The sequence below is a fragment of the Aedes aegypti genome, chromosome 1, assembly GCF_002204515.2.
Source record: "Aedes aegypti strain LVP_AGWG chromosome 1, AaegL5.0 Primary Assembly, whole genome shotgun sequence".
NCBI classification, from domain to species: Eukaryota; Metazoa; Arthropoda; class Insecta; order Diptera; family Culicidae; genus Aedes; species Aedes aegypti.
The window spans coordinates 290,636,663-290,664,366 of NC_035107.1; the positions used below are offsets into that span (position 1 = coordinate 290,636,663).

At 39.9% G+C, this 27,704-nt stretch overlaps 2 protein-coding genes and 1 long non-coding RNA gene across 3 annotated transcripts in view; 2 read left to right on the plus strand and 1 right to left on the minus strand.

The window, feature by feature from the left end:
- LOC5576798 (aminopeptidase N) lies at window positions 1–18,908 on the plus strand. Its single transcript, XM_001662835.2, has 6 exons — window positions 1–715; window positions 777–1,502; window positions 17,349–18,003; window positions 18,062–18,567; window positions 18,623–18,704; window positions 18,774–18,908. Exons 1-6 carry the CDS (start codon window positions 42–44, stop codon window positions 18,831–18,833), a joined length of 2,703 nt encoding a protein of 900 aa, XP_001662885.2. The 5' UTR covers window positions 1–41; the 3' UTR covers window positions 18,834–18,908.
- On the minus strand, window positions 6,907–9,129 carry LOC110674176. Its single transcript, XR_002498712.1, has 3 exons — window positions 8,574–9,129; window positions 7,571–8,493; window positions 6,907–7,492 (listed from the first exon to the last, which is right to left on the minus strand). It is a non-coding gene; the product is annotated as an uncharacterized LOC110674176 (long non-coding RNA).
- LOC5576799 (aminopeptidase N) overlaps window positions 18,884–27,704 on the plus strand; it is an 18,842-nt gene continuing 10,021 nt past the window's right edge. Inside the window, exons 1-6 of the mRNA XM_001662834.2 lie at window positions 18,884–19,430; window positions 19,493–19,648; window positions 19,711–20,209; window positions 20,265–20,418; window positions 24,690–24,771; window positions 24,838–25,992. Coding sequence (XP_001662884.2) covers window positions 18,970–19,430; window positions 19,493–19,648; window positions 19,711–20,209; window positions 20,265–20,418; window positions 24,690–24,771; window positions 24,838–25,992 — 2,507 coding nt within the window. The 5' untranslated portion in view covers window positions 18,884–18,969. The remainder of the gene's footprint in view (window positions 19,431–19,492; window positions 19,649–19,710; window positions 20,210–20,264; window positions 20,419–24,689; window positions 24,772–24,837; window positions 25,993–27,704) is intronic.

Consider the following 27,704-nt stretch of genomic DNA (forward strand, 5'->3'; position numbering starts at 1 on the left):
AATGCAACAATCAGTTTAGTAGAAATAATCGCAGACTAAATATGGAAGCACGTCTCGTTATTTGGCTGATCAGTGCCTTAGTAGTGTTTTCCAATGGTCAGCGATTCAAATCCGACCGACACAACCTACCGCTAAATGATTTGATACTACTATCCGATCGAGCCTTCGAAGAAAGAAGTTTCACCTCGTTCAGGCTACCGAACACCTCGGTCCCAACACAATACATGCTCGAACTAGACACCAACGTTCATCTGAATCAGTTCACCTACAGCGGAAAGGTGCAGATCCAGCTGACGACATTGCAGGCCACCAATCAAATCGTGCTGCATAGCTCCGGAAGCACGATCAACAAGCTGCAGCTCTATAATGCGAATCAATTGCCTCTAGCTCTGAACGAATATATCGTCGATGAAGAAAGACAATTTTTGATTATCAACGTTAAAGAAACGCTACCGGCAAACGCTAACTATCGTCTGCTGATTGAGTTCACCAATCAGCTACGTAACGATCTAACTGGATTCTACCAGTCGTCGTATCAAGCCGAAGATGGTACCACCAAATACATCGCCGTAACTCAATTCGAGGCCAGCTTTGCCAGGAGTGCCTTCCCCTGCTACGACGAACCATGGATTCGGGCAACATTCGAAATCAGCATCAGCTGTGGGCTGTCCTACAAAGCTACCTCCAACATGCCATTCGCCGCCATCGCCATTCAGTAAGTATTCCGTAATTTATGCAATACAGTAGCCCCTAAAATACTCAATCCTCATTTCTAGACCGGATCAGAAGAAACTCACCCGCTTCCGAGTTACACCTCGTATGCCAACGTACCTAGTAGCGTTCATGGTTACCGATTTCGTAAGCAAGCGAGTGATTCTCAAGGAACCCACCAGCTTGACGATGGAGATCTTTGCCCGATCATCCGCGATAGATGAGCTCGACTTAGGACTTCAGAAAGGTGTCGATGCCATCCGGGCAATCGAGCGATACTTCGACATAACGTACGACCTGCCCAAACTGGACCAGGCTGCCATACCGAGCTTTATGTTCGGTGCTATGGAGAACTGGGGCCTGGTGAAATACGCCGAGCGATACTTACTGTACAATGACAATACGTCCAGCAACTGGGACAAAGAGGCGATCGTGGCGACGATCACCCACGAACTGGTTCATCAATTTTTCGGTAACCTCGTAACGCCCAAGTGGTGGACGGACATATTCCTGAACGAAGGTTTCGCAACCCTGTACGAATATCAGATCAGTGCAGAAATTGAACCCAGCATTCGGTACGAGGAACTGATAGCCGTGGAAGCCGTTCAGACGGCACTCTACGTGGACAGCAGACCATCCACGAGACCCCTGTCACACTACGTGGAAACCGATCTCATGTCAGTGTTCGACATTATCGCCTACCAGAAGGGAGGCAGCGTTCTGCGCATGATGAAACATGCCTTAGGTGAATCTACGTTCCAGAATGGTCTTCGGCGGTATTTGAGAGACAAGTAAGTAGATAACGAAAACTCTCATATATGTAGCTACAAACATTGAAATGTAAATTTTGAAATATTGGCTCCCCTATGCTTTAACGATGTCAATTATGGTAATTAGCATCCTCCAAAAGTTTTAAGTGATGCGCGCTTTCTTCCAAGGTTAAACTGGATAATGTTGATAATTGCATCGAAATGAGCAATCAGTTCGATACTCTAGACTTAAGACTTCAAAATGTTTTGCCGGAAATTCTTAAAGATCGCGAACTTCTTCTCAAACATCTTGAAGAAAACAAGCAAATTTCTTCAACTCATGACGACAAAACTGAACGTTTGTTCAAGGTCTACTTAAAAGGGCTCTCAAGTGACTATGATTTACTTGCATTTTATCTAGTCCAAGTAAAAATCATGAAAAAAACAGAGCAAAATCTGGCATTCGTCAGCTTTCTAAAGAATATTATTTAGTTTACTAGAACAAAAGTGATATAAACAATATTAACGCTTAAGTAAAAGCAAGACTTATGTTCATTTTTTTTGTAGTTGGAATTCTCTAGGCAGAATCTTCAATAGTTCTCATTTTTCAGCTAACGATTACTTACCTAATGATCAAACCTATCAGGTGAATTAAAATCATACTCATTCACAAGATTTGTTTCTTTAGGATAACCGTTCAAATCTTTTAATTTCGAATGAAAATACCCAAGAAAATTCCTATACCAATATATTCGCAGATAATTTAAGTTCCTCCCCAATAATTTTTATTCCTACGGGAATCAGTCCGAATTCTTGCAAATCAAATGGAAATATCCATGATTATACTCTTGCAAGCAACTTCTATTCCGTCTCTTCATCAACGAAAAATCCCAAAAGAAAATTATCATAAAATGTACTTACTTCTAGCAGCATATCGTCCCCTTGATGCTACTACTAGATAACTCGAAAATCCAAGTTTCGAACTATTCGAAAGTTGGACCGTTTCACAAGCTGATGGATAATCACAGAGAATATGATTGAAAAAGGTGTCCGGCCATTTGGCCGAATGCCGTTTGGCCGAATTACGAACAAAAAATAAACATTTTTTCAGCGCTGATGTGAAGGATTCAAAACGGTGGCCCAATTAATAATCTACTAGTTAATTTGTTGATCTTTTTGATGTGAATGTCATGTTTGTCGCTATATAAGTGCTGCAAGAGAATAATTAAAACTATCCGTTCATTCAGGACGAAGTTGTGAACTCGCGTCCGCGCTCATGATTGGTTCGTCTCTGGGCTAAAAACGGGTTTGACATGTTTGCAATAATTTCATAAGAATTTTTTCCTTTTTTTAAACATAGGCTATTCTTTCAATTTGTGCTGGTTTCATTACTTAGGCAATAATTAAGCTTAAATTTTAATTGAAAATTTTAACTTCTTTAAATCATCGGCAGTTGTTTACAGTTATTCTGATATAACAATTATTTTCGTTACACTAGCTTAAATTGTTATAAGATAGTTTTCCTTCTCTTGATCATAGTCTGTTCTTTCATATTTGAATAATTTTCATAGTTATTGGAATTAAGGCTTATAATACGTACCTAAAGTCTTATTAAAAATTTAACCGAACGACTCGGTGTACACTTACGTTAAAGTAGCTCACTGTTTCTCCGTTGTGAAAAGAAGAAGCCAAACTTGTGGTTGATAAAAATAATTAATTAACTAGGTTCTATCAGTATGATTGAAGCAAATCGATGTAGCAAAATGAGCATGAGCATAGATGACCGTACAATTCGTAGTTGCTACTCCGTGATTGACCAGAACAATCGAAGTTGCACAGAGAATTAATGAATGAGGCTTGGGATTAGCTTACCATTCTTCAATGTCCATAAATCGAGAGCTCAAAATTTAAAAGTCAATTATGGCGCTGGCCGCGTCCTTACGGTCATCGGGGAAGGGAAGGAATGTTAGTTAGACAACCGTTACTACTAGAGACCGAGTATACCTCTGCATCTCCACAGTTGTCGTGGAAAGGATATTGGGTTAGTGGGATAAGGTAAAGATCTGGGAGTCACCAGTGGTTGGTGATGCGATCCATGATATAATCACGCCTAATCGGATTCGCGATATAATTCGATAATCGTATTGCACCCCGAACAAGTGTTCATCACTCGCCCACGCAAGAGCAAGCAACGCGATCAATAGATCAAACACTACTAACGATCCACGGCGTTTCGTCATTTCATTATACGACCGACGCGCGACATATTTGATCTTGCCCCCATCACCCGCCCCCGCAGGAGCAAGTGTCAAGGTCGGAAGATCAAACACAACTCTGAAGCAAATCGATGTAGCAAAAGACGAATAAGTCGTAAACTGTTTTAGTAACTGTCAAAAGCTGACTACAAACTCAATGCGAAAACTTATGCTGGCAGCTATTACCGCTACCACAGAAGTGAATAATTGCTTACATTTAGAATGTTCTTCATTCAGCATTGACTGCTTATTGAACTAGCACTAAAGAGCTGTATATCAATAATGATTTATCCTTCTTTAAGAATAAACTGTTCTTTTAAATTCAGCTTTGAAATTTATTACAAATGCATACTAACTGTAGTTCACTATTGTTTTCAATTTCGGCCAAACGGCATTCGGCCATTTGACCCGGAACCATTGAAAAGACTTGTTTACTTTGAATCACGCGCTTATGATCTGTGAATATCTGGCATATTCAATTAAGATTTATGTTTCGATAAATTGAACTCTAAAAATCGAAATTTCGAGTTATCTAGTTGTAGCATTAAGGGGACGACATCTCCCTCTGATTTTGATGTTTTAACTGAACAATTGCAGTTTGATGCAATGTTCAAAATCACCACTACGACCAAAAAAGGCCAAGTTGATGTAATATTTACCAAACAAATTGTTTTCAGATAACGTTTTTCCAATGGATTCAAATAATTTTTAAATATTTTAAATTTGGTACTAAAATGTTTAATGAATTCTTGTTTTACCAAATAGTAGGAACAAATCAAGCCATTTTGCCAGTTCTAATAATGGCTATAATATAATAAACTAATAATAACGCGATTGATCGATCCATGTTATTCAGTCTATTTTGTTACAATTCAACGCATACAATTGAATGCAATTTTCTTAACGTGCAAAATGTATGGCGGAATCGACGTAAGGTCACATCTTTTTTTGCTAAATAGGTGACCAAAATAAGAACTGCGATAGGGGAACTTACGTATTGTCGGCAGCCTAAGCAGTTGAACTTTTAGGAAGGCAATTATACACAACAACAAAGCACAACAATTAACAGGAGACACCTGAACTACACTTGAGCACACTTAATTTATTAATTATTATGCACAAAACATCATTTTGTTCTCTAAATCGTCTATTTTTCCTCACCAAAGTCACGAGGCACTTGTTCTTTTATCGGCAATGCAATTACTATTGTCGGCAACAAAATTGTTCTCTTCGGCAATCCAAAAAAGTACAAAAACTAGGTTATGTATTGGTAACTTTTCGTATTTGTTGACAATGCCTGAAATTGAACGTCACTCATTATGTTTTACTCGTTGAAAGGGCCAATGCAGAAAAATACAGACTACACTGAGAACATAATTGCAGTTATAAATAGAATAGCTGAAAGTCATATTGAATACACAACGTCACTAAATTTGTGCAGACTAAGGCGCCGTCCACAAATTATGTAACGCTCTAGGGGGAGGGGGAGTAGGCTCAAACGTTGCGGCTCAAACACAAAATTTACTTTTTCATACAACGGTCCGCAACGGTCGAGGGGGGAATGGTCGAACACGGTTCTCTTGATTTGTTCTTATTGCGTATCAATTATACCTGCGGCGATCTGGACTATAGAAATTCATACATTTTGCCTTAGGGGTGGTCCATTAATTACGTAAGACAAATTTCGGGATTTTTCAACCCCCCTTCCCCCCATGGTAAGATTTTTTGTATGAAAATCAAAAATAAATTGTATGGCGCGTAAAAAATCTCAGACCTCCCTCCCCCCAGAAACCCTTACGTAATTAATGGACAGCCCCTTAAGAAAGATGGAACGATTGCAATACGAAAGTTAGACGGATCTATGATAAAAGGTCCAAAGACAACAGGTCGAAAGGGCAGAAGGTCGAAAGACAAAAGGTTGAAAGGACAAAAGGTCGGAAGGACAAAAGGTCGAAGAACAAAATAGGGGAGACAAAAGCTCGAAAATCTTTTTTCAAAGAAGGAAAAATTTCCCACCAAGCAAATCATTTTCGTCCTTTTGTCCTTTCGACCTTTTGTCCTTCGACCTTTTGTCCATAAACCCGATAGACGAGGGGAGTGCGCACGAGCCTATCGATCACAAGGTTCTTGGTTCGATTCCAGGTAACAGGCTTCAAATTTATGATAATAAATCTTCGAGCTGTTTAGTAGAATACCTATAAGTAGATGAAAAACCGAATTTAGTACTATACCATTTAATTCCACTAAAGTTTGTATCCTTTGACAGATACGCGTATTTCGACCTCAACTGTAAGGCCGTCTTCAGTGTCGTGTACTAGACTCGAATTATTGCATGGGTTTTCAATGATTTTCCTTGACCAGATGCCGCCATCTTGGATTTCAAAGTGGCGTCGAGCATCGATTTTCGTCATCCCCTCGTCGCGCCCGTTCCGAAAATGCCCATATTGCATGGGTTTTCAATGATTTTACTAATCCGGAGGCCGCCATCTTGGATTTCAAAATGGCGTCGGATATCGATTTTCGTCATATCCTCATCGTGCCCGTTCCGAAAATACCCATATTGCATGGGTTTCCAACAATTCTTACACTCCTGAAGCCGCCACATTGGATTGCTAAATATGGAATTTAGTAAATTTTCTATACCCATCGTCCAACAATTTTTATTCTATTTTTATCAATTGATAAAGATAGAACCTCTATTATTGTTATTTGAGAGATGTTGTACTGATAGTATCATCATAAGAATTTTTTGGGATAGGGATACTATCACTCTATCCTCTTTCTCTGATAGGAACCATTCTCTCATTGATACTATCAGGATGGACAAGAAGTAATAGTATCATCTGGCTGAACTGGTAGTATCAGTTGTCTATCAGATAGATGATAGTATCATCGTCTATCTGATAATTTTGATGCCTGCCCGTGAAATATATTTTTGCAATGAGAATATATTTTTTTTTAGCCGAACACATCAAGAAATTGTGAAATTTGTTCAAAAATAAGTGAGGACTTACGCATTTTTGGCCAAATCTCACCCCCAACGACGGTACTTGCACATTTGTTTTCAATGTTCCACGATTTTTCGGATCAACTTTGCCAGTAAAATTGATTTGCGTTCCCATTATTCTCAGTGTATGAGAAAATCAGAATAGGCCCTTTGCAAATCAATTCACTTATGACTTGACACAAAAACATCATCCTCTGATTGCCTGCACGGAGAAAATGACATACTCAAATTTGGGTTCTTTTGACCCAACTCGGCACGTTAGTGCGTTACCCCAAATTTGAGTAAAAAGCCTAGTACTCAAATTTGAGTAATTGTACCAAATCAAATCGGTGGGTGATTTTTACTCAACGTTAACTTGGGAGTAAAAACTCAAAAATAGGTATTTTCATACGAAGCGAAATCCAAAACAAAAATAATATTAAAATTGATATAATAAGCATGTGTTTGTGATATATAAAGAGCAAAAGATTAATTTTTAAAAAAAACCTTTATTCGCTTGAAGCTTTTAGTCAACGACGTGGATGCCAGGAGCGACGTTCACGGTGCAAAAGAACATTTGGTATCGGGTGTGAAAATTTACTTCAATTAGGCGGTGGCACAGGGTGGCTGGAACGGGAAAACAAAGCTCGGAGCGGGGTGCCATCTGTCGAAATCAGTGCGGTAATTCTTTTGAGATCAGTAACCAGCATCTCGGTTCCGGAAATCGTTCACAACGAGTGGCAGGGACGACAAACAGTAGTTATGATAGTGGACACAGGACAACTGAGGATCTTAAAAGAATATTCGTTCGATATTAATTTCTTCGGCAAACTGAACTCTTCGGAGGAAACTAAGTCAAGGACACTTACCTTTAAAAAATCACTACACTAATCCACCAATTTTGCGACTATTTTTTAGAAACGATCACGATTTACATCCTTCACCGACGATGGCTAACATGGAATGATCTGTGTTGACATTTTAAAGTGGCTGCTACATTTTTTCATCCAAAATTGTGTTTTAATTTCCCAACGGCTGGAACGCAGCCTAAATGACTGCAATAAATTGAACAAATTGATTTTTACTCAAATTTGAGTTTTCGATAGAGAACTCAAAGGTTGGGTTAAATGTATGTAATTGACAGAATGAAATTTACCCACTACTTCAGTTCGACTGCTTTACTCAAATTTGAGTATAAAAAAACTTATTTTTGAGTACTTCGTTTTCTCCGGAGAAAATGACATACTCAAATTTGGGTTCTTTTGACCCAACTCGGCACGTTAGTGCGTTACCCCAAATTTGAGTAAAAAGCCTAGTACTCAAATTTGAGTAATTGTACCAAATCAAATCGGTGGGTGATTTTTACTCAACGTTAACTTGGGAGTAAAAACTCAAAAATAGGTATTTTCATACGAAGCGAAATCCAAAACAAAAATAATATTAAAATTGATATAATAAGCATGTGTTTGTGATATATAAAGAGCAAAAGATTAATTTTTAAAAAAAACCTTTATTCGCTTGAAGCTTTTAGTCAACGACGTGGATGCCAGGAGCGACGTTCACGGTGCAAAAGAACATTTGGTATCGGGTGTGAAAATTTACTTCAATTAGGCGGTGGCACAGGGTGGCTGGAACGGGAAAACAAAGCTCGGAGCGGGGTGCCATCTGTCGAAATCAGTGCGGTAATTCTTTTGAGATCAGTAACCAGCATCTCGGTTCCGGAAATCGTTCACAACGAGTGGCAGGGACGACAAACAGTAGTTATGATAGTGGACACAGGACAACTGAGGATCTTAAAAGAAAAAGTCCGTTCGATATTAATTTCTTCGGCAAACTGAACTCTTCGGAGGAAACTAAGTCAAGGACACTTACCTTTAAAAAATCACTACACTAATCCACCAATTTTGCGACTATTTTTTAGAAACGATCACGATTTACATCCTTCACCGACGATGGCTAACATGGAATGATCTGTGTTGACATTTTAAAGTGGCTGCTACATTTTTTCATCCAAAATTGTGTTTTAATTTCCCAACGGCTGGAACGCAGCCTAAATGACTGCAATAAATTGAACAAATTGATTTTTACTCAAATTTGAGTTTTCGATAGAGAACTCAAAGGTTGGGTTAAATGTATGTAATTGACAGAATGAAATTTACCCACTACTTCAGTTCGACTGCTTTACTCAAATTTGAGTATAAAAAAACTTATTTTTGAGTACTTCGTTTTCTCCGTGTGTAGAACAACAGGAGTGTTGCCAAAATAGCTCAACTATTAAAAGACGTATCTTTTATATGTTTCTCAGTATATTAAAGATTATGCCCTACAATCTACTAATAAGAAAGTTTTAAAAGGCTCAATTGTTACCAATGCATGCTTTGTTGGCTAATTCCAATAAATTAATTAGTTGTGTTCTATTTTTTCGGTGAATTTAAATCGTGAATAATAAATACACCGCAATTGAATATGGTTTTCTGGCAACCTAGTCCAGCAATAAAAATTGATTGCCGAGGAAATCAAAGTGCATTAATTTCAATTTGTGATTTAAAGCATAAAAATTAAGTATTTTCGAGTGCTTTATATACAAATCAAAAGTTCAATAGTGCATAAGTGATCGGTGCGTAGCTTGTGTGAAAAAATTGGCATTGGAGTATTCAGATGTTCTGTTTTTGGAACAATACATTTATGAGAGTATGTTGTGAAAATATGAAGCAATTTGGAGCAGCCGTCTTTGAGTAATGAGCATTTATGTTGCTGGTACCAAACTGACCAAATAAAGATCTTGAAAACTTTAAAAAACCTCATATCGTAATTTTCAGATATCTCTAAGAATTCTTAACCAATTTGTATGATTTTTTCAGAGTAGCTCCTTATTACATAGCATTGTATAGCCCACATTTTACTTTTTCGATAAGTTGACGTAAAACAAAATGGCCGCCTAAGACATTTTGTATGGAAAATGTCGGTCCCCCAAGGAACATTGGAATATCTTTAAAACCAGATCACCAATCATCAATATCGACACGGATCCTCAAACTAGAAGAGTTTTTTTGAGAACTTGTGAAAAAATGGTGCAAAAATACCGAGAAACAAAAAAGATATCGCGATTTGATTTTTTTTCTTGCGGTAAAAAAAAGAAGCTGCCGGTAGAGGGGTTAAACAAGGACGATAAGTTAGTGTTGCCGAAAATATCCTCAGGGTGCCGAAGCCATAATTTACCCTATTTAACACGAATTAGTTATGTCGAATAAATACGTTAGTGAATAGTGTATCCTTGAAATATGCATGCCTTTTTAAAAAAGTAGAAAAAATTGTTTTTTTTTAATTTGTCGTGTTGTCTTAATTTTGAGCCTCTTTAGTAATTATTTCGAATATGAAAAAAAACTTTGGATCACGCAAGCATTATCGAACATACTTTCAATTTGATAGTATGAATGTATTTTGTACTATAGTTGAACTAAATATGGACAAATTACAATTTTGATTAAGCACCTCCTGTTCCCCAGTATCGGACAATTGGATTTGTTATATGATATCTTTGTAATTATTGCACCAGTGTCTCAAAATACATTCATTTTTTATGGATTCCGTCAATCATGGTATCAAACATGCAAAAAAATTAAGAAGAATGAATATTCAGAGCAACATCGTGAAATGTGCTAGGATAACCAATATATTTTGGACCCCTATATATGTTGGACCCCCTTGGCCATTTTCCTGCAAATTTCCCGGTTTAAATCGAAAGACCAACTCAATTTGCATGCCATTTATGGTGGTAAGCTCCATCGAAGTTAATACGCCAATCGCGTATTATCCTCGATTTTACTATGGTAAAATCGAGGATGATACGCGATCGGCGTTTAACTTCGATGGAGCTTACCATTATTAAGAAGATAGGACTATTCCGCACTTGCATCAACCGTTTGTACAAAGAAAATATATTTATTTTATCTGAAATTAATTTAATTTAATCGGTGCATCCATGCAACCGTTACAACACGTTACACACAGAAATTGAAGCCGTCAGAAATTTTTCAAATGTAAACAAAAACTTTTTTCAAATTTCTGGACAAAAAGCGTAGAATTTCTTCGGTTTTCTATTGTCGATCGATTGATTAGACTATAGGCAAGCATCTTATACATCCAGTGTCATGGACTTTGTCGCCAAACGATGAAAAAATGCCGGGGGTCCAAAATATATACTTTGAGGGTCCAAAATGTATTAGTGTGTCCAAAATAATGAAAAACAGTGCTTCACAATTCAATTATTTTCGACGGTTTTGGATCCTTCATGACCGTTTGGACATTTTTGTCTCGTAGAGGAAGTTTTTCTCTACATTTTGACATGTTCTTTGACTTGGTTACGCTGTGCAATTAATTAATTGGGATACAAAACTAAAATCACTTCCTTAGGGGGTCCAAAATACGACCGTTACCCTATTTTTTATCATATATGAAATAGGTTTTTGATGGACATGTTGCAAACTAAGAAAAATTCAAATTGTTCTTGTAAATGTTGCAAATGCATTGAATGGGCAATTATATACTTTACTTATATTATATACTTATAACACATTCAATGATGTTCAAATTTACAGAATTCGAGGCATATCCAGATCGTGTCCGGTATTGGGTTCCACCTTTCAAGATCGATCAATTTGGTACACATCATCAAAATTCAATGTCATAATTCATAATTATATTTTCAAATTCATTTTTGTACACTACTAAAATGATAATAGTTATCATAAATTAGTAACACTAGCACATAAAACGAATATTTTTCGAATTATGAATTTAGTGGGGGATCTCCCCCTAAATCTTTGACAAAAAATTTAAAAAATTAAAGTTAAAAGTTTTCATGTCCTTCTCAAAAACCTAATATAGGGAAAGTGTACCAGTTATGGCCATAGTGCAGCGGTTTTCAGATCTTGGTGCTCCGCCAAGACTTGGCAGGTGCTCCGCAACAGTTCTGAAAATTGGTATCAGTACTTTGAAATATGTCAACTTTTTTTTGTCACCGTTGGAAAGCTTGAATACAGTACATTTTTTCTAGTATACTTAACTCAAAGCCGACTAATATTTCACTTACATTCCTTTGCGTTTGGGCTTTCGATTCATCTTCACCTTATGATGATTTCGACGTTATAGAGAATGATGGAACACGATTTTCGTAAAAATTTTAGGGTTGATTAAAGCGTGTAAAAAAATCGAATTTCAATCGGAGTAATGATGAGGAACAGGTGCTCCGCGCAACCATTTTATTTGAAAAACTGCTCCGCGAGCCAAAAAGGCTGAAAACTCCTGCCATAGTGGTTCCCTATTTCGCCATTCTTGATAACTTGAATGTCTCCACATTTTGAAAAGTTTTGTGTGTTTTAGCAGTAAGATATAGGATATATCTTATATACCAGCAAAACCTGATACGACACAAACGGTCATAGACATTGAAACAGCATTCAACACTAATAATCTACAGACTTCACAAATACAGGAAATCAGAACACACACCGCCAACATCATCCGCAACACGAACACTACACCCCAAAACAAAGAACACTACATAATCAAACAACTCAAAACAAAATCGAGATTTAGTAGCAGATAAAGGTAATTCTCCTCTATTTTTTTATAAATCTAAATACGAATAAATAAAGTAGAATAAAATTCAACATGGACCTTACCGTATACAATGAACAGATCCTCTTCCAAGAATGGTAAGGCGTGTTGACAAAGCGTTAAAAGAAGCAAAACCAGTTTTGGGTAATGTTGTAAACTCTCAGAAAGAATCTAACCCTTCATTACCAAGAATTAAAGGACTTCCTAAAGTTCATAAACCTGGTAATGAAATGCGTGAGACTGTTTCAGCTATTAGATAACCCGGCCCAGATAGCCGTAGCGGTAAACGCGCAGCTATTCAGCATGACCAAGCTGAGGGTCGTGGGTTCGAATCCCGCTGGTCGAGGATCTTTTCGTAAAGGAAATTTTCTCGACTTCCCAGGGCATAGAGTATCTTCGTACCTGCCACACGATATACACATGCAAAAATGGTCATTGGCATAGTAAGCTCTCAGTTAATAACTGTGGAAGTGCTCATAAGAACACTAAGCTGAGATGCAGGCTCTGTCCCAGTGGGGACGTAACGCCAGAAAGAAGAAGATAACCCACCCACAAGTTTGCAAAGTATTTATTCCAAAAATTCCAAAATCTTCCATAAAGTTTCATGGTAAAACAGTTAAAAATTACAAACATTTTACAGAGGTAATTGAAAATCTAAACAACCGATGATGAAGTTTTGGTTTCTTTTGATGTCAAATCTTTATTCCCTAGCATTCCTGTTAAAGAGACCATAAGCCTATTAGAAGATTGGCTACTTAATCAAAATAAAGGCACAGATTGGATAAAACAAGTACGTACATACATTAAATTAACAAAGTTTAGTAAGTTACATTGAAGAGAACTATTTTTCCTTTAGAGATGAAACTTATAAACAGTTAAATGGAGCCCCAATGGAAAACCTTTTTTCTCCATTTAAGTGAGATTTGTATGGCAAATTTAGAGAAACGATTAGAAGAAAATAAAACAGCTCCCTGAAATCTGGTGGAGATACGTTGATGATGTTTTCAGTATAGTTAAAAAACACATCTTACGCCAAACTTTAGAAATAATTAATAAGGCTTACAAAATCATTGAATTCACTTACGAAAATTAAAAAAAAAATCTGGCCGTTTAGCCAGCGTTTGTTACTTAAATTGAGACAAGGCTTTAGGACCCTATTGGAATGCTCGTTCTATGAATGGTAAAAAGGACGAGCTGTTTAATTTTCTAACATACATATAGCAGTCATTACTGAAACTTATTTGAAACCTGGATCCAAACTAAAAGAGAACCAAACTTTTTTGTTCGTCGTAATGGGAGCATGTGGTGGAGCATCATTCATCATTCATAGTCGTAATCATCGACTTTTTTGTCATTTGCAACCAAAGTTTATGGAACTATGGGTGTTTCTGTTAAAAGACAGCTTGAATGATGTTTGCATTAAGGTCAACAATGACAAATTTTTTTGACTTATTTCCAGGCAATTTCCGCAAGTCAGTTTAAAGCAAATTATTTTGCTGGCATTGAAAAGGAAAAAAACAGACTTAAGTCAGCTTTGTACGCAACTGGTTACTCACGCTGATTTTGATTCTGATCGTTTCCCTGTTAGGGGATGATGGTTCAAAATGCCAACTTTAACTCAATCTCATTTCACAGGTTTTACTAGAAACTTGTAACGTAAGTAGGGAGTAGAGCAGTAGGGAGCCGGATCCTATTCTTGGCACTTTTGATTCACTTCGGCAGTGGGTTTTTTTTTTTTTGAAAACCTGGCTTTGGCTACACAAATAATATTTGGCCACGATATGTATCGTACTGAGGCGCTTCTTATTGCAAAGTTTTAGACAATTTGGCCGAGAAACACCCCCACCCCAAAAGGAATCATGTAAGTGCCCAAGTAGCTCTACACCCTAGTGTACAATATTTTCTATGGTCGAATCAAATATTTTTCCAGGAAAAACTGTTTGTTCGACAAAAATCTTAATTTTTTAGGAATCATTCAAAAACAGTACTTGTTCAAAATGCCAAATGGAACGGGCAGAACGAGCCAAAACATTGGGGTGAGACGATTTTAAATATTGGGGTAAGACGCACCAAATTATTGGGGTAGAATGCACTGTTAGATTGTGAACGTGCTGTAGGGGTGCTCTGATGTTTAGAATTTTTCGATATTTGAGTTGATGCGATAGAAAAAAAGTTTATTTATCCAAATATTAATATTGGACTATTTGCACAGAAAATTAACTAAATTTCAAATTTAGCAATCCAAGATGGCGACCTCCGGTTTGGGAAAATCATTAAAAACCCAAGCTATATAAGTATTCTCGGAACAGGCATATCGAGGGAATGACGAAAATCGATGTTTGACGCTATTTTTAAATCCAAAAATTATTTAAAGCCCATGAAATGTGGGTATTTTTGGAATAGGTACAATTAAGGGATGATAAAAATCGATGTTCGACGCCATTTTGAAATCCAAGATGACGACCTTCGGTTTGGGAAAATCGTTTAAAAACTATACAATATGGGTGTTTTCGGAACGTGCACGACTAGAGAATGACGAAAATTGGTTTCCGACGCCATTTTTAAATCCAAAATGGCGACCTCTGGTTGGGGTAAATAATAGAAAACCAATGTAATATGGGTGTCTGACACCATTTTGAAATCTAAGATGACGACGTCCGGTCTCAAATTCCGAACAGACTCAAATTCCGAACACTCGATTTTTGTATGGCGATTTGGTTGAAATGTTTCTCTGAAATATGTCATCAAATAACCAGGAAGTGGCATCATATGCAATTCAATTTGAACGTCTTCCAATCTATTTTATACCTCGGGAGTAGTGATGATTATCTAGTTCGAGACTAGTTGAACCAGCTCAGATAAATTATTCATTTGAATACGATTTATTCGTGCTGTTCGAAATTTTAATCAAGGTGTTCGGAATATGAGACAGAATTAACACAGTGTTCGGCATTTGAATCAAATTGTTGTTCTATACTTTTGCGTTAAAACAATACTAAACAAGTTGAAATAAACATTTTTAACGGCACACCTAACAGCTAACAGTTAGGCTTTGCGAAGAAATTAAAACTCTCACAAGTATCGACTAATGTGTGTCCCTCAGATGCATTTGAAGTCACTGCTGGCCTTAAGTGTTCGGAATGTGAGTCAAAACGGTATTTCCAGAACAAGCACGATTACGGTGATTACGAAAATCGAAATTTTGAAATTCAAGGTAACGAATTTCGGTCTCTTTGCTGTTAGTGTGTGTGATGCGGTATGACATGCTTTACTATGCAGTAAGCATGGTTTCGAAGATCCATTTACAAATGACCGCAGATTGTCATATTTTTAAGTTTTTGCTCCCCTATGCTTAATTGGTTATGATGAAAATCATTCTCCCAAAATTTGAAGTGATTTGGAAGATATTTGTTTGTGCACATGCCATTTGAAGTTTATATGGAAATTACTATGGAAAAACAAACTTTTTTGTGTTCAGTCCTCTAACTGCTAGTCACCATAATCTATGGAAAAATGAACAAACTCTCCTAATGTAAATTCTTCCATATTTCATATTAGGTGAGTTTCACAGGAGAGAAGCATATTTCACATTTCTGTTAAAGCATGGACGGGTAATTTGTTATGATTTTGCAAAAAAAATCCCTTCCGAAATCCGTAAGCATATGTTAAATTTAGATCAAATTCAATGTTGACTAACAGAAACTTTGTTTTTGATATTTATTATGAAAAATTTAATGTTAATATCACCCTAAATAATTCGGAATAATTGTGTTTATGAAAGTGCTTGGTGAATTTTAAAGAAATATAAATTCAATCCAAATCCAATCCAAATCCAATCCAAAACCAATCCAAATCCAATCCAAATCCAATCCAAATCCGATCCAAATCCGATCCAAATCCAATCCAAATCCAACCCAAATCCAATCCAAATCCAATCCAAATCCAATCCAAATCCAATCCAAATCCAATCCAAATCCAATCCAAATTCAATCCAAATCCAATCCAAATCCAAACCAAATCCAATCCAAATCCAATCCAAATCCAATCCAAATCCAATCCAAATCCAATCCAAATCCAATCCAAATCCAATCCATATCCAATCCAAATCCAATCCAAATCCAAATCCAATCCAAATCCAAATCCAAATCCAAATCCAAATCCAAATCCAAATCCAATCCAAATCCAAATCCAAATCCAAATCCAATCCAATCCAATCCAATCCAAATCCAATCCAAATCCAATCCAAATCCAATCCAAATCCAATCCAAATCCAATCCAAATCCAATCCAAATCCAATCCAAATCCAATCCAAATCCAATCCAAATCCAATCCAAATCCAATCCAAATCCAATCCAAATCCAATCCAAATCCAATCCAAATCCAATCCAAATCCAATCCAAATCCAATCCAAATCCAATCCAAATCCAATCCAAATCCAATCCAAATCCAATCCAAATCCAATCCAAATCCAATCCAAATCCAATCCAAATCCAATCCAAATCCAATCCAAATCCAATCCAAATCCAATCCAAATCCAATCCAAATCCAATCCAAATCCAATCCAAATCCAATCCAAATCCAATCCAAATCCAATCCAAATCCAATCCAAATCCAATCCAAATCCAATCCAAATCCAATCCAAATCCAATCCAAATCCAATCCAAATCCAATCCAAATCCAATCCAAATCCAATCCAAATCCAATCCAAATCCAATCCAAATCCAATCCAAATCCAATCCAAATCCAATCCAAATCCAATCCAAATCCAATCCAAATCCAATCCAAATCCAATCCAATCCAAATCCAATCCAAATCCAATCCAAATCCAATCCAATCCAAAACCAATCCAAATCCAATCCAAATCCAATCCAAATCCAATCCAAATCCAATCCAAATCCAATCCAAATCCAATCCAAATCCAAATCCGATCTAAATTAATTCTGCACCCAATATCAAATTCAGAATTAAGTACAAATTCAATTCAATATTTGACATTTGAACTAATCGATCGATCATCCATCTCAACAGTCAACATAGTGCAGTGGATCCAAACGATCTATTCGAAAGTTTGCAATCAGCTGCCAAGGAAGACGCTGCCATACCGCAAACCACAACTGTTGGGGCCATCATGAGTCCGTGGGTCTACGAGTCCGGTTATCCACTGGTCACTGTCTCATGGACCCCTACCAGCGGCGAAGTCGTATTCAGACAGCAGCATTTCTCAGATGGAACACCCGATTCGCGCACCTGGTGGGTTCCAATCAGCTTTCGTCTCAGCAGTCAACCCGTTTCCGACGAAACTGAAACTCGTGTTTGGATTCCGCAAGGGACGTTGCAAGTGGCCGTCAGTCTGGATATCCCGAGCGATGAGTATCTTCTGGTGAACCCTCACCAAACCGGGTACTACCGGGTCAACTACGACGGAGAATTGTGGGGTAAGTTGATCGACAAACTGATGGCTGATCACGATGCCATCCCAGCAGTTTCTCGCTCGCAATTGATTGACGATTCGCTGAAGTTGGCTATGGGTGGTCAGGTTGAAGTCGAAGTGACCTTCGAGCTGTTGAAGTACTTGAAAAATGAAGAGGACTATATTCCATGGTACACAGCGTTGGCATCTGATAATCTTCAGTTCATCAACAAAGCATTGCTGGTTGATGAAGTTGCGTATGGCGCCCTGAAGGTAGGTTTTTGATTCGGATCAACTATGAAAGTCTTATCATCATCATTTTTTATTCTAGGCATTTGTGGGTTCTTTAATGGAGCATCTCATTATCACACTGGGTTTTGAAGAAAGAAGCAGCGAGCCCCACGAACATCAACAGTTCAGAGCCATGGCGATCGAATGGGGTTGCCGTATGGGTTATGACAGATGCAGAACCGGTGCTCACCAATTAATGATGGAAGACCTGGAAGGATCGCAATTGCTTCCTTCGTACATCAAACAAAGCATCTACTGTGGAGGACTAATGGACGCAACTCAAGAAGAGTTTGTGGCCGTGTTCAATGCTTACCAACGGTCAACTGATTTATCGGAAAGGGCGATGTACATTTCCGCCCTAGGATGCAGTGAGAATAAACAGTTTTTGATTGATTTCCTTGTAATTGTTTTGGGTGCCGGACAAGAGATAAGTTTGAGATCCGGCGAAGCGTTGCAAATTGTCAGATCAGTATACTCCCGAACAAATATAGGTCATGAAGCGTTTCAGGCCTGGTTAGAGCAATTCAACGATCTCATTCTGAGCTCGTAAGTAACAATATGGTTGTTTATCAAGTGCCCAGTATATCACTCATAATTTCAGATCCATCGGAAGACAAGCAGACTTCCACGCAATTTTGGCTGATGTCGAAAATCGAAAAGCTAATTTCGGAAACTTTGCACAGGTATCTCAGTCTGGGAGATATAGCTCCATGAACAATATAAACTGAAAAGTCATCTTTCATCTTTCACAGCTTATCACGCTACTAAAGGCATGGAAAGACCAGACGGAGGGAGGCGTGATTAGTAAATAAAGAGATAACTACCGTTCAATATAGCTTAGATAAGACAACTTTGAGAATGTAATAAAGTGCAAATCTATAAATTGAGCTAAGCGAGATTTGTTTTTCCATTGTGTCGAAACTAGTCCAGGTGAAGTGAGGTCTTGAAATGTTGAAAATCTGTGTGCCATTGGCACTGCTTGCGGTTGCTTCATTGGCATGGCCGGTGGATCAAAGTGTTCGTGCGTTCGATACTTACCGCCTTCCGAATCAAACCGTACCAACGCACTATGATCTGTATCTGGATACAAATTTGCATCTGGCGGATTTAGACTACAGTGGTAATGTGAAAATTAGAATCCAAGTGCTTGAGAGTACATCTCAGATCGTACTGCACAGCAAGCGTAGTGAAATTGTGAGATTAGAATTGCGCAACAGCAATCAGTTGGCGATTAGTTTAAAGAGTTTTGAGATGGATGCGGATAAAGATTTCTTGATTGTTAACACCAAGGAGACTTTGCCGGCGGGATCTACATACGTTCTGGACATAGACTTTACCAACAGTCTTGATCGTACCGATGCCGCTGGATTCTATCGATCGTCTTATGTCAACGCAGAAGGAGTTACCAAGTAGGAAACATTTCTAAGATGTGTGTTCGATTGATTAACCAGGTTGACTGATACGTCCACAGGTTTCTTGGAGTGACTCAGTTCGAGTCTACCGACGCCCGATCGGCTTTCCCTTGCTTCGATGAACCTGGAATCAAGACAACTTACAGTGTACAGATCGCTTGCGGTTTGGATTACAACGCAAGATCCAACGCTCCGGCCTTAGGAATTCAGCTTTTGTGAGTAGTCCCTAATAATTTTATAAAATCTATCAAAGTCATTTGTATCCAACATCTCGCAGACCAGCAGGCAAGAAGCTCACTACGTTCCAAACGACTCCACGAATGCAAACCTACCTGTTGGCGTTCCTGGTTTCCGACTTCATCAGCGAACGGCAAGTCGTGTTCCAGCCTCATCAGATTGCCGTCTCGACGTTTGCTCGACCAACTGCCAGCCATCAGCTGACGTACTCCGTAGACGCTTCGGTACGATTCCTGCGGGAGCTGGAAATCTACTTCGATCAACGGTATGCCATGTCGAAGATTGACAACGTAGCCATCGCCAACAGTGACTTCGCAGCAGGTGCCATGGAAAACTGGGGACTGGTCACGTATCGTGAATCGACCATTCTGCTCGACCCGGAAAGCCAGGGCGAAAGCCAACAGCTACAGGTGGTAGGAATCGTGGGACACGAATATACCCATCAATTCTTTGGAAACCTATTGGCACCGCAGTGGTGGTCGTATCTGTGGCTGAACGAAGGCTTCGCTCGTCTATACCAGTACTACGTATCGGAATTCGTAAGTGAGGTGAGCTTGAAGGCATGCCACGAGATTGATGGTTTATGTTTTACAGAGTCACCCGGAGCTGAAAATGCGCGATCGCTTCGCCTCTGTTCGGGAATCGGCTTTGAACTTGGATGCCAGCGCAACGGTTCGGCCAATGACGTACTACGTGGAAACTCCAGGGGAAATTAGCAGGCTGTTTGACAATATTGCATACGCCAAATGTAAGTTTAATATGGAAAAGCTATTTCAAAGATTTTGCTCTTCGATTCATTATGAAAACAAATAATTCTCGATAACTCAGGTTTTGTTCAGAATCCTGCTTAACAACTTGCTTGAAATCACTCAGAATTCTGATCAAGGTTAACTCAGGATTCGATAACAATCCTGCTCATGATTCAACTAGAATCCTGCTCTGAATTTAACAAGAATTTTGCTCAGAATTCGACAAGAATCTTACTTAGGATTTGACATGGATCATGCTCTGGATTAGACAAGAATCCTGCTCAGAATTCCACAATAACAATCCATGATAAGAATCCTGCTCAAAATCAGACAAGTATCCTGCTCAGGGTTCGACTTGAATCCTGCTCAAGTTTTGACAAGAATCCTGCTCTGAATTCGACTAGAATTCTGCTCAGAATTGGACAAGAATCCTGCTTAGAATTTGACAAGAAACCTGCTCAGAATTCGACAAAAAATCTGCTCAGGATTCGACTAGAATCGTGCTCATGATTCGACAAGAATCCTACACAGGAATCGACAAGAATCTAGCACATGATTTGAAGAGAAATCTAATCATGGTTCGATAAGAGTTCTGTTCAGGATTCGACGAGAATCCTGCTAAAGATTCGACAAGAATTCTGCTCAGAATTCGACTAGAATCCTGCTCAGAATTCGACAAGAATCCTGCTCAGAATTCGACTAGAATCCTGCTCAGAATTAGACTAGAATCCTGCTCAGGATTTGACAAAAAAACTGCTCAGAATTCGACAAGAATCCTGCTCAGGATTCGACTAGAATCGTGCTCAGGATTCGACAAGAATCCTAGTCTGGTTTCAACAAGAATCCTGTTCAAGATTCGACAAGAATGCTGCTCGGGATTCGACAAGAATCCTGCTCAGTATTCGATAAGAATCCTTATCAAAATTCGACAAGAATTCTGCTCAAAATTCGACAAGAATCATGCTGAAGATTCGACAAGAATCATGCTGAAGATTCTACAGGATTTCTGCTGAAGATTCGACAAGAATCTTCCTCAAGATTCGACAAGAATCCTGCTCGGGATTCGACATGAATCCTGCTTAGGATTCGACAACAATCCTACTAAAGATTCGACAAGAATCCTGCTCATGTTTCGACAAGAATCCTGTTCAAGATTCGACAAGAATCCTGCTCGGGATTCGAAAAGAATTTTGCTCAAGATTCGACAAGAATCCTGCTCAAGATTCGACAAGAATTCTGCTCAGGAATCGATATGAATCCTACTCTGGTTTCCACTATAATTCTGCTCAAGATTCGACAAGAATCCTGCTCAGGATTCGACGAAAAATCTACTCAGGATTCATCAAGAATGCTGCTCAAGATTTGACAAAAAATCTGCTCAAGATTCGACTAGAATTCTGCTCAGGATTCGACTAGAATCTTGCTCAGGATTCGACTAGAATCCTGCTCAGGATTCGACTGGAATCCTGTTTTGAATTCGACAAGAATTATGCTCAAAATTCGACAAGAATTCTGCCCAGAATTCGACTAGAATCCTGCTCAGGATTCGACAAAAATCCTACTCTGGTTTCGACAAGAATCCTGCCCAAGATTCGACAAGAATCCTGCTCGAATTCGACAAGAATCTAGCTCAGGATTAGACAAGATTCCTGCTCAGGATTTTACAAGAATACTGCTCAGGATTCGACAAGAATCCCGATCCAACAAGTATCCTGCTCACGGTTTGAAAACCATCCTGCTCAAGATTCGACAAGAATCCTGCTCAAGATTCGACAAGAATTCTGCTCAGGATTCGACTAGAAACCTGCTCAGTCTTCCAAGAGAATCTTGCTCAGGATTCGACAAGAATCCTACTCAGGATTTGACAAAAAAAAAACCTGCTTAGAATTCGACAAGAATCTTGGTCAGGATTCGACTAAAATCGTGCTCAGAATTCGACAAAAATCCTGCTTAGGATTCGATTAGAATCGTGCTCAGGATTCGACAAGAATCCTTCGCAGGTTTTTTGTCGAAACCTGAGCAGGATTCTTGTCGAATCTTGAGCAGGATTCATATAGAATCTGGTGGTTTTCGAACCCTGAGCAGGATGGGTTTCGAACCCTGAGCAGGATTCTTGTTGAATCCTGAACAGGATTCTTGTCGAATCCTGAGCACTATTTTAGTCGAATCCAGAGCTGGATTCTTATCGAATTCAGAGCCGGTTTTTTTGTCAAATCCTGAGCAGGATTCTTGTCGAATTCTGAGCAGGATTCCTGTCGAATCCTGAGTAGGTTTCTTGTCGAATCCTGAGCAAGATTCTTGTCGAATTCTGAGCAGGATTCTCTTCGAAGACTGAGCAGGTTTCTTGTCGAATCCTGAGCAGGGTTCTTGTCGAATCCTGAGCAGGATTCTTGTCGAATCCTGAGAAGGTTTCTTGTCGTATCCTGTACAGGTTTCTTGTCAAATCCTGAGTAGGTTTCTCTTCGAATCCTGAGCATGTTTCTCTTCGAATCCTGAGCAGAATTCTTTTCGAATCCAGATCAGGATTCTTGTCGAATCCTGAGCAAGATACATTCGAATCTTGAGCAGGTTTCTCTTTGAATCCAAAGCAGGTTTCTCTTCAATTCCTGAGCAGGATTTTTGTCAATTCTTAAGCAAGATTCTTGTCGCATCATGAGTAGGATTCTTGTCGAATCCAGATCAGGATTCTTGTCGAATTCTGATCAGGATTCTTGTTGAATCCTGAACATGATTCTGTTGAATCCTGAGCAGTATTCTTGTCGAATCCTTAGCAGGATTCTTGTCGAACCCTGAGCAAAATTCTTGTCGAATCCTGAGCAGAATTCTTGTCGAATCCTGAGCAGGATTCTTGTCGAATCCAGATCTGGATGCTTGTTGAATCCTGAACAGAATTCTTGTCGAATCACGAGCAGGAATCTTGTCGAATCCTGAGCAGGTTTCTTATTCAATCTTGAGCAGGATTCTTGTCGAATGTTGAGCAGGATTCTTGTCGAATGTTGAGCTGGATTTTTGTCGAATCCTGAGCAGGATTATTGTGGAATCCAGATCAGGATTCTTATCGAATCATGAGCAGGATTCTTGTCGAATCCTGAATTTGATATGAATCCTGCTCAGGATTCGACAAGAATCGTGATATGGATTCGACAAAAATCCTGCTCAGGATTCGATAAAAATCCTGATAAGAATCCTGCTCTGGATTCGACAAGAATCCGATAGGAATTCTGCTCAGAAATCGATAGGAATCCTGCTCACGATTCGATATGAACCCTGCTCAGGATTTGTTAAGAATCCTGCTCAGGGTTCGATAGAAATTATGCTCAGGATTCGACAAGAATCCTTCTCAGGATATGACAAGGATCCTAATCAGGATTCGACTAGAGGATTCGACAAGAATCCTGCCCATGATTCGACAAGAATCTGCTCATGATTCGACAAGAATCCTACTCAGGATTCAACAAGAATCCTGCCTAGGATTTGACAAGAATCCTGCCCAGCATTCGACAAGAATCCTGCTCATGATTCGACAAGAATCCTGCTCAGGATTGAACAAGAATCCTGCTGACGGTTTGACAAGGATCCTGCTCAGGATTTGATAAGAAGGGCAAAAATCCTGATCAGGATTCGATAAAAATTCTACTCAGCATTCGATAGGAATCTCATAACCCTGCTCAGGATTTGCTTAGATTCCTTTTCAGGATTTGCTCAGAATTCTGCTAAGGATTCCGCAGAAACCTGCAGAGGATAGCTTAGGATTCGCTCATAATTGTGTTCAGAATCATGTTCTAGTTTTATGTTTAGAGCTTTTACATGATTGATTCAGAATCTGCTTATGATTCACTCTGATTCATGCATCACCATAGTTTTTAAGGATTGTTCTCCACTCTGAATTCTGAACAAATCCCAAACAGCATTCTGAGGAATTACTGAACAAGCAGACGATCCTGTGCAGGATTCTGATAGAATATTTATCAGAATTCTGCACAGGATCGTCTGCATGTTCAGTAATTCGTCATATTCCTGTTCTACCTAAAAGTATCCTTGAAATTCATTAAGACAATGTTTAGGATTTTGTCAAACCCCTCTCAGGTTCTTCTCACATTTCTCATCAAGATTTCCTTAGAATACATACCTGGATTCTTAAAAATCCCTTCCTCGATTCTTCAGAATTCCGATCAGCATCCCTCGACGCTAAAAACCTTTCACTTGTGAATACGCTACTGCATCTTACGTTTCATCATTATCTCAAACTTTTAAAAATCTTTTCCAACAGCTGCAAGTGTTCTGCGAATGATGAACTATGCCATCACCGAGCCCACTTTCCAGAAGGGTCTTCGGTACTACATCCAGCAAAAGTGAGTATCCTACACTTACAACTCCCTTTCGAATACCATAGACTGACATTACGTTACCCTATCCAGCAAGGACCACGGAGTGGCGAACGAAGAGAATCTGTTCGACAGCCTAGAACAGGCGGCCAAGGAAGACGCCCAGCTGCCTCAGAGTTTGACGATGCATGAAATTTTCCGATCATGGTCCAACCAGCCTGGCGCCCCCGTCGTAACTTTCAAGCGTGTTGGAGACACCAACGAGTTCGTGTTCAACCAAGAGCGGTTCTACAACACTCCTCCGGAAACTCCCGGACAGCAATCCTGGTGGATCCCGATTTCGTTCTTCACGCCTAGCAGCAACGGACAGTACAATTCCAGTGCTGCTTTTTGGCTGCCTCCACACGTGTCCGATTTCAGTTATCGTATTGACGTGGCCGAGAGCGAAACCCTCCTGGTTAATCCTCTTGCCAGAGGATACTACCGTGTGAACTACGATGCGCAAACCTGGGAGAACATCATCTCCAACTTGTACGAATCCCCGGAAAAGTTCCACCGCTTGACGCGTTCGCAACTGGTCGACGACGCGATGAATTTGGCCCATGCAGGCAAACTGGACTACTTCACAGCGTTCCAGGTGTTCGACTACTTGAACGAGGAAACCGATTTCATTCCATGGAGTACCGCATCTAGCAATCTCCAATTCTTGAAGCGTATGCTACGTCACGACAGCGAAGCCTTGGCAAATCTGGAGAGTTACAGCTCAATGCTGGCTGCCAACCTGCTTGCCACTTATGGTCTCGAGTCAATCAAGGGCGAGTCTGCAGATGACGAAAGTGCGCGCTTGATAGCGCTGGAATGGGCCTGCAACAGCGATGAGTCCTGCCAAGCGGAAGCAGCCCAAAAACTGCGATCATCGCGACGTAGTCAAACTTTCACTATTGGCTCCAAGACGGAACAACTACTGGTTTGCAGCCAGATGCGTAAAGCAGACTACAGTGACTTTTCGATGATGCTTAGCAGCTTGAAAAATACCCGGGACTCCATTTCCCGGTCTTATTTAGTCGATACTATCTCTTGCGTGGAAAACGGGCAATCCATCAATAAGTTGCTGAACGCCCTCAAATCGGATGACTTTGGTGCTGCGGAAAAGGTGCAAGTTTTAAAATCGGTCTACAGCAATTCTCTAACCGGACTGAATGCCATCATCGACATGTTCGATTCCACCACGAATGTCGCCGAAAACATGTAAGTTATACTAAATGTTATCATAAGGGTACGCCTCAAAACGACGTAGACTTATTCGGGAAAAGGAGGATAGGGTTAGGCAATGAAAGTATCATAACTACAGAGACGATTCAATGTTAGTGTCCATTGGTTGTGATACCTTCAAATCTTCAGAAGCAAGTGGGATCCATCATGTTCTATTCCAGAAAAGATATAAGTGTACCATAAATGTTTCACTGGCACGGTAAATGGCTGGGCATAGCGTACCATTGGTACCTCACGTACCTGTAGGAATAAAATATACCCCTCGTGGTACTGGCCGGGGCACGAATAACCTTGGGGAAAATCGGGTACCAACCCCCGGTGGGAACTTTGGTCGTATGCTGACAAGGAAGAAGGGGTTTGCTTTTGCTTTTGCTTCTGCAAACCTTGAGCGTCTGTACTCCACCGTTTGTTCCCCATGTCAGGAGTGGCTGATCATCGTTCGAGTGCCAGAGAAGGATTCTAAACTAAACTACGCACTATGGCCCTCTGAATATTTAGGAGGAATGGTCCTCCGGAAATCTAGGGGGTTGGTGTCAGGCCCTGTAAGCCAACCGTAAAAACACATCAGCACAGGAACGTCAACGAGAGAATACGGACCGGAAGAATCAGCAAAGACCACAGCGACGAAAATGGACTAGCGATTGGAAACTCGGTACGTGGAACTGCAAATCTAGCAACCTCATTGGAAGTATTCGCAAACTCACCGATGTACTGAAGACCCGCGGTTTCGGTATCGTAGCGCTGCAGCAGGTGTGCTGGACAGGAGCATTGGTGCGAACGTTTCGAGGTAATCATACCATCTACCAGATCTGCGGCAACACACGCGAGCTGGGAACAGCTTCCATAGTGATGAGTGATATGCAAAGGCGCGTGATGGTGGCCGATCAATGAACGAATGTGCAAGTTAAGAAGCAAAGGCCGATTCTTTAACTTCAGCATAATCAACGTGCATAGCCCACACTCTGGAAGCACTAATGATGACAAGGACGCATTTAACGCGCAGCTCGAACGCGAGTACGATCGCTGCCCAAGCCACGACGTCAAGATCATCATAGAAGATTTGAACGCTCAGGTTGGCCAGGAAGAGGAGTTCAGACCGACGATTGGAAAGTTCAGCGCCCACCGGCTGACGAACGAGAACGGCCTACGACTGATAGATTATGCTGCCTCCAAGAATATGACCATTCGTAGTACCTATTTCCGGCACAGCCTCCTGTATCGGTACACCTGAAGATCACCTCTGCAGACAGAGTCGCAAATCGACCACGTTTTGATCGATAGACGGCACTTTTCCGACATAACCGACGTTAGAACCTATCGTGGCGCTAACATTGACTCCGACCACTACCTGATGATGGTGAAACTGCGCCAAAAACTATCCGTCATCAACGATGTACGGTACCGACGCCCGCCTTAGTACAATCTTGCGCGACTGAAACAACCGGATGTCGCCAATGCGTACGCGCAGCATCTTGAGGTAGCGTTGCCAAATGAGGGCGAGCTCGATAGTGCCTCTCTTGAGGACTGCTGGAGGACAGTCAAAGCAGCCATTAACGAGCTGCCGAAAGCATTGTCGGATATGTGGAACGGAGCTCAAGAAACGATTGGTTCGACGAAGAGTGCCAGGAGGGTTTAGAGGAGAAGAATGCAGCGCAGGCTGCAATGCTGCAGCATGGTACGCGGCAAAA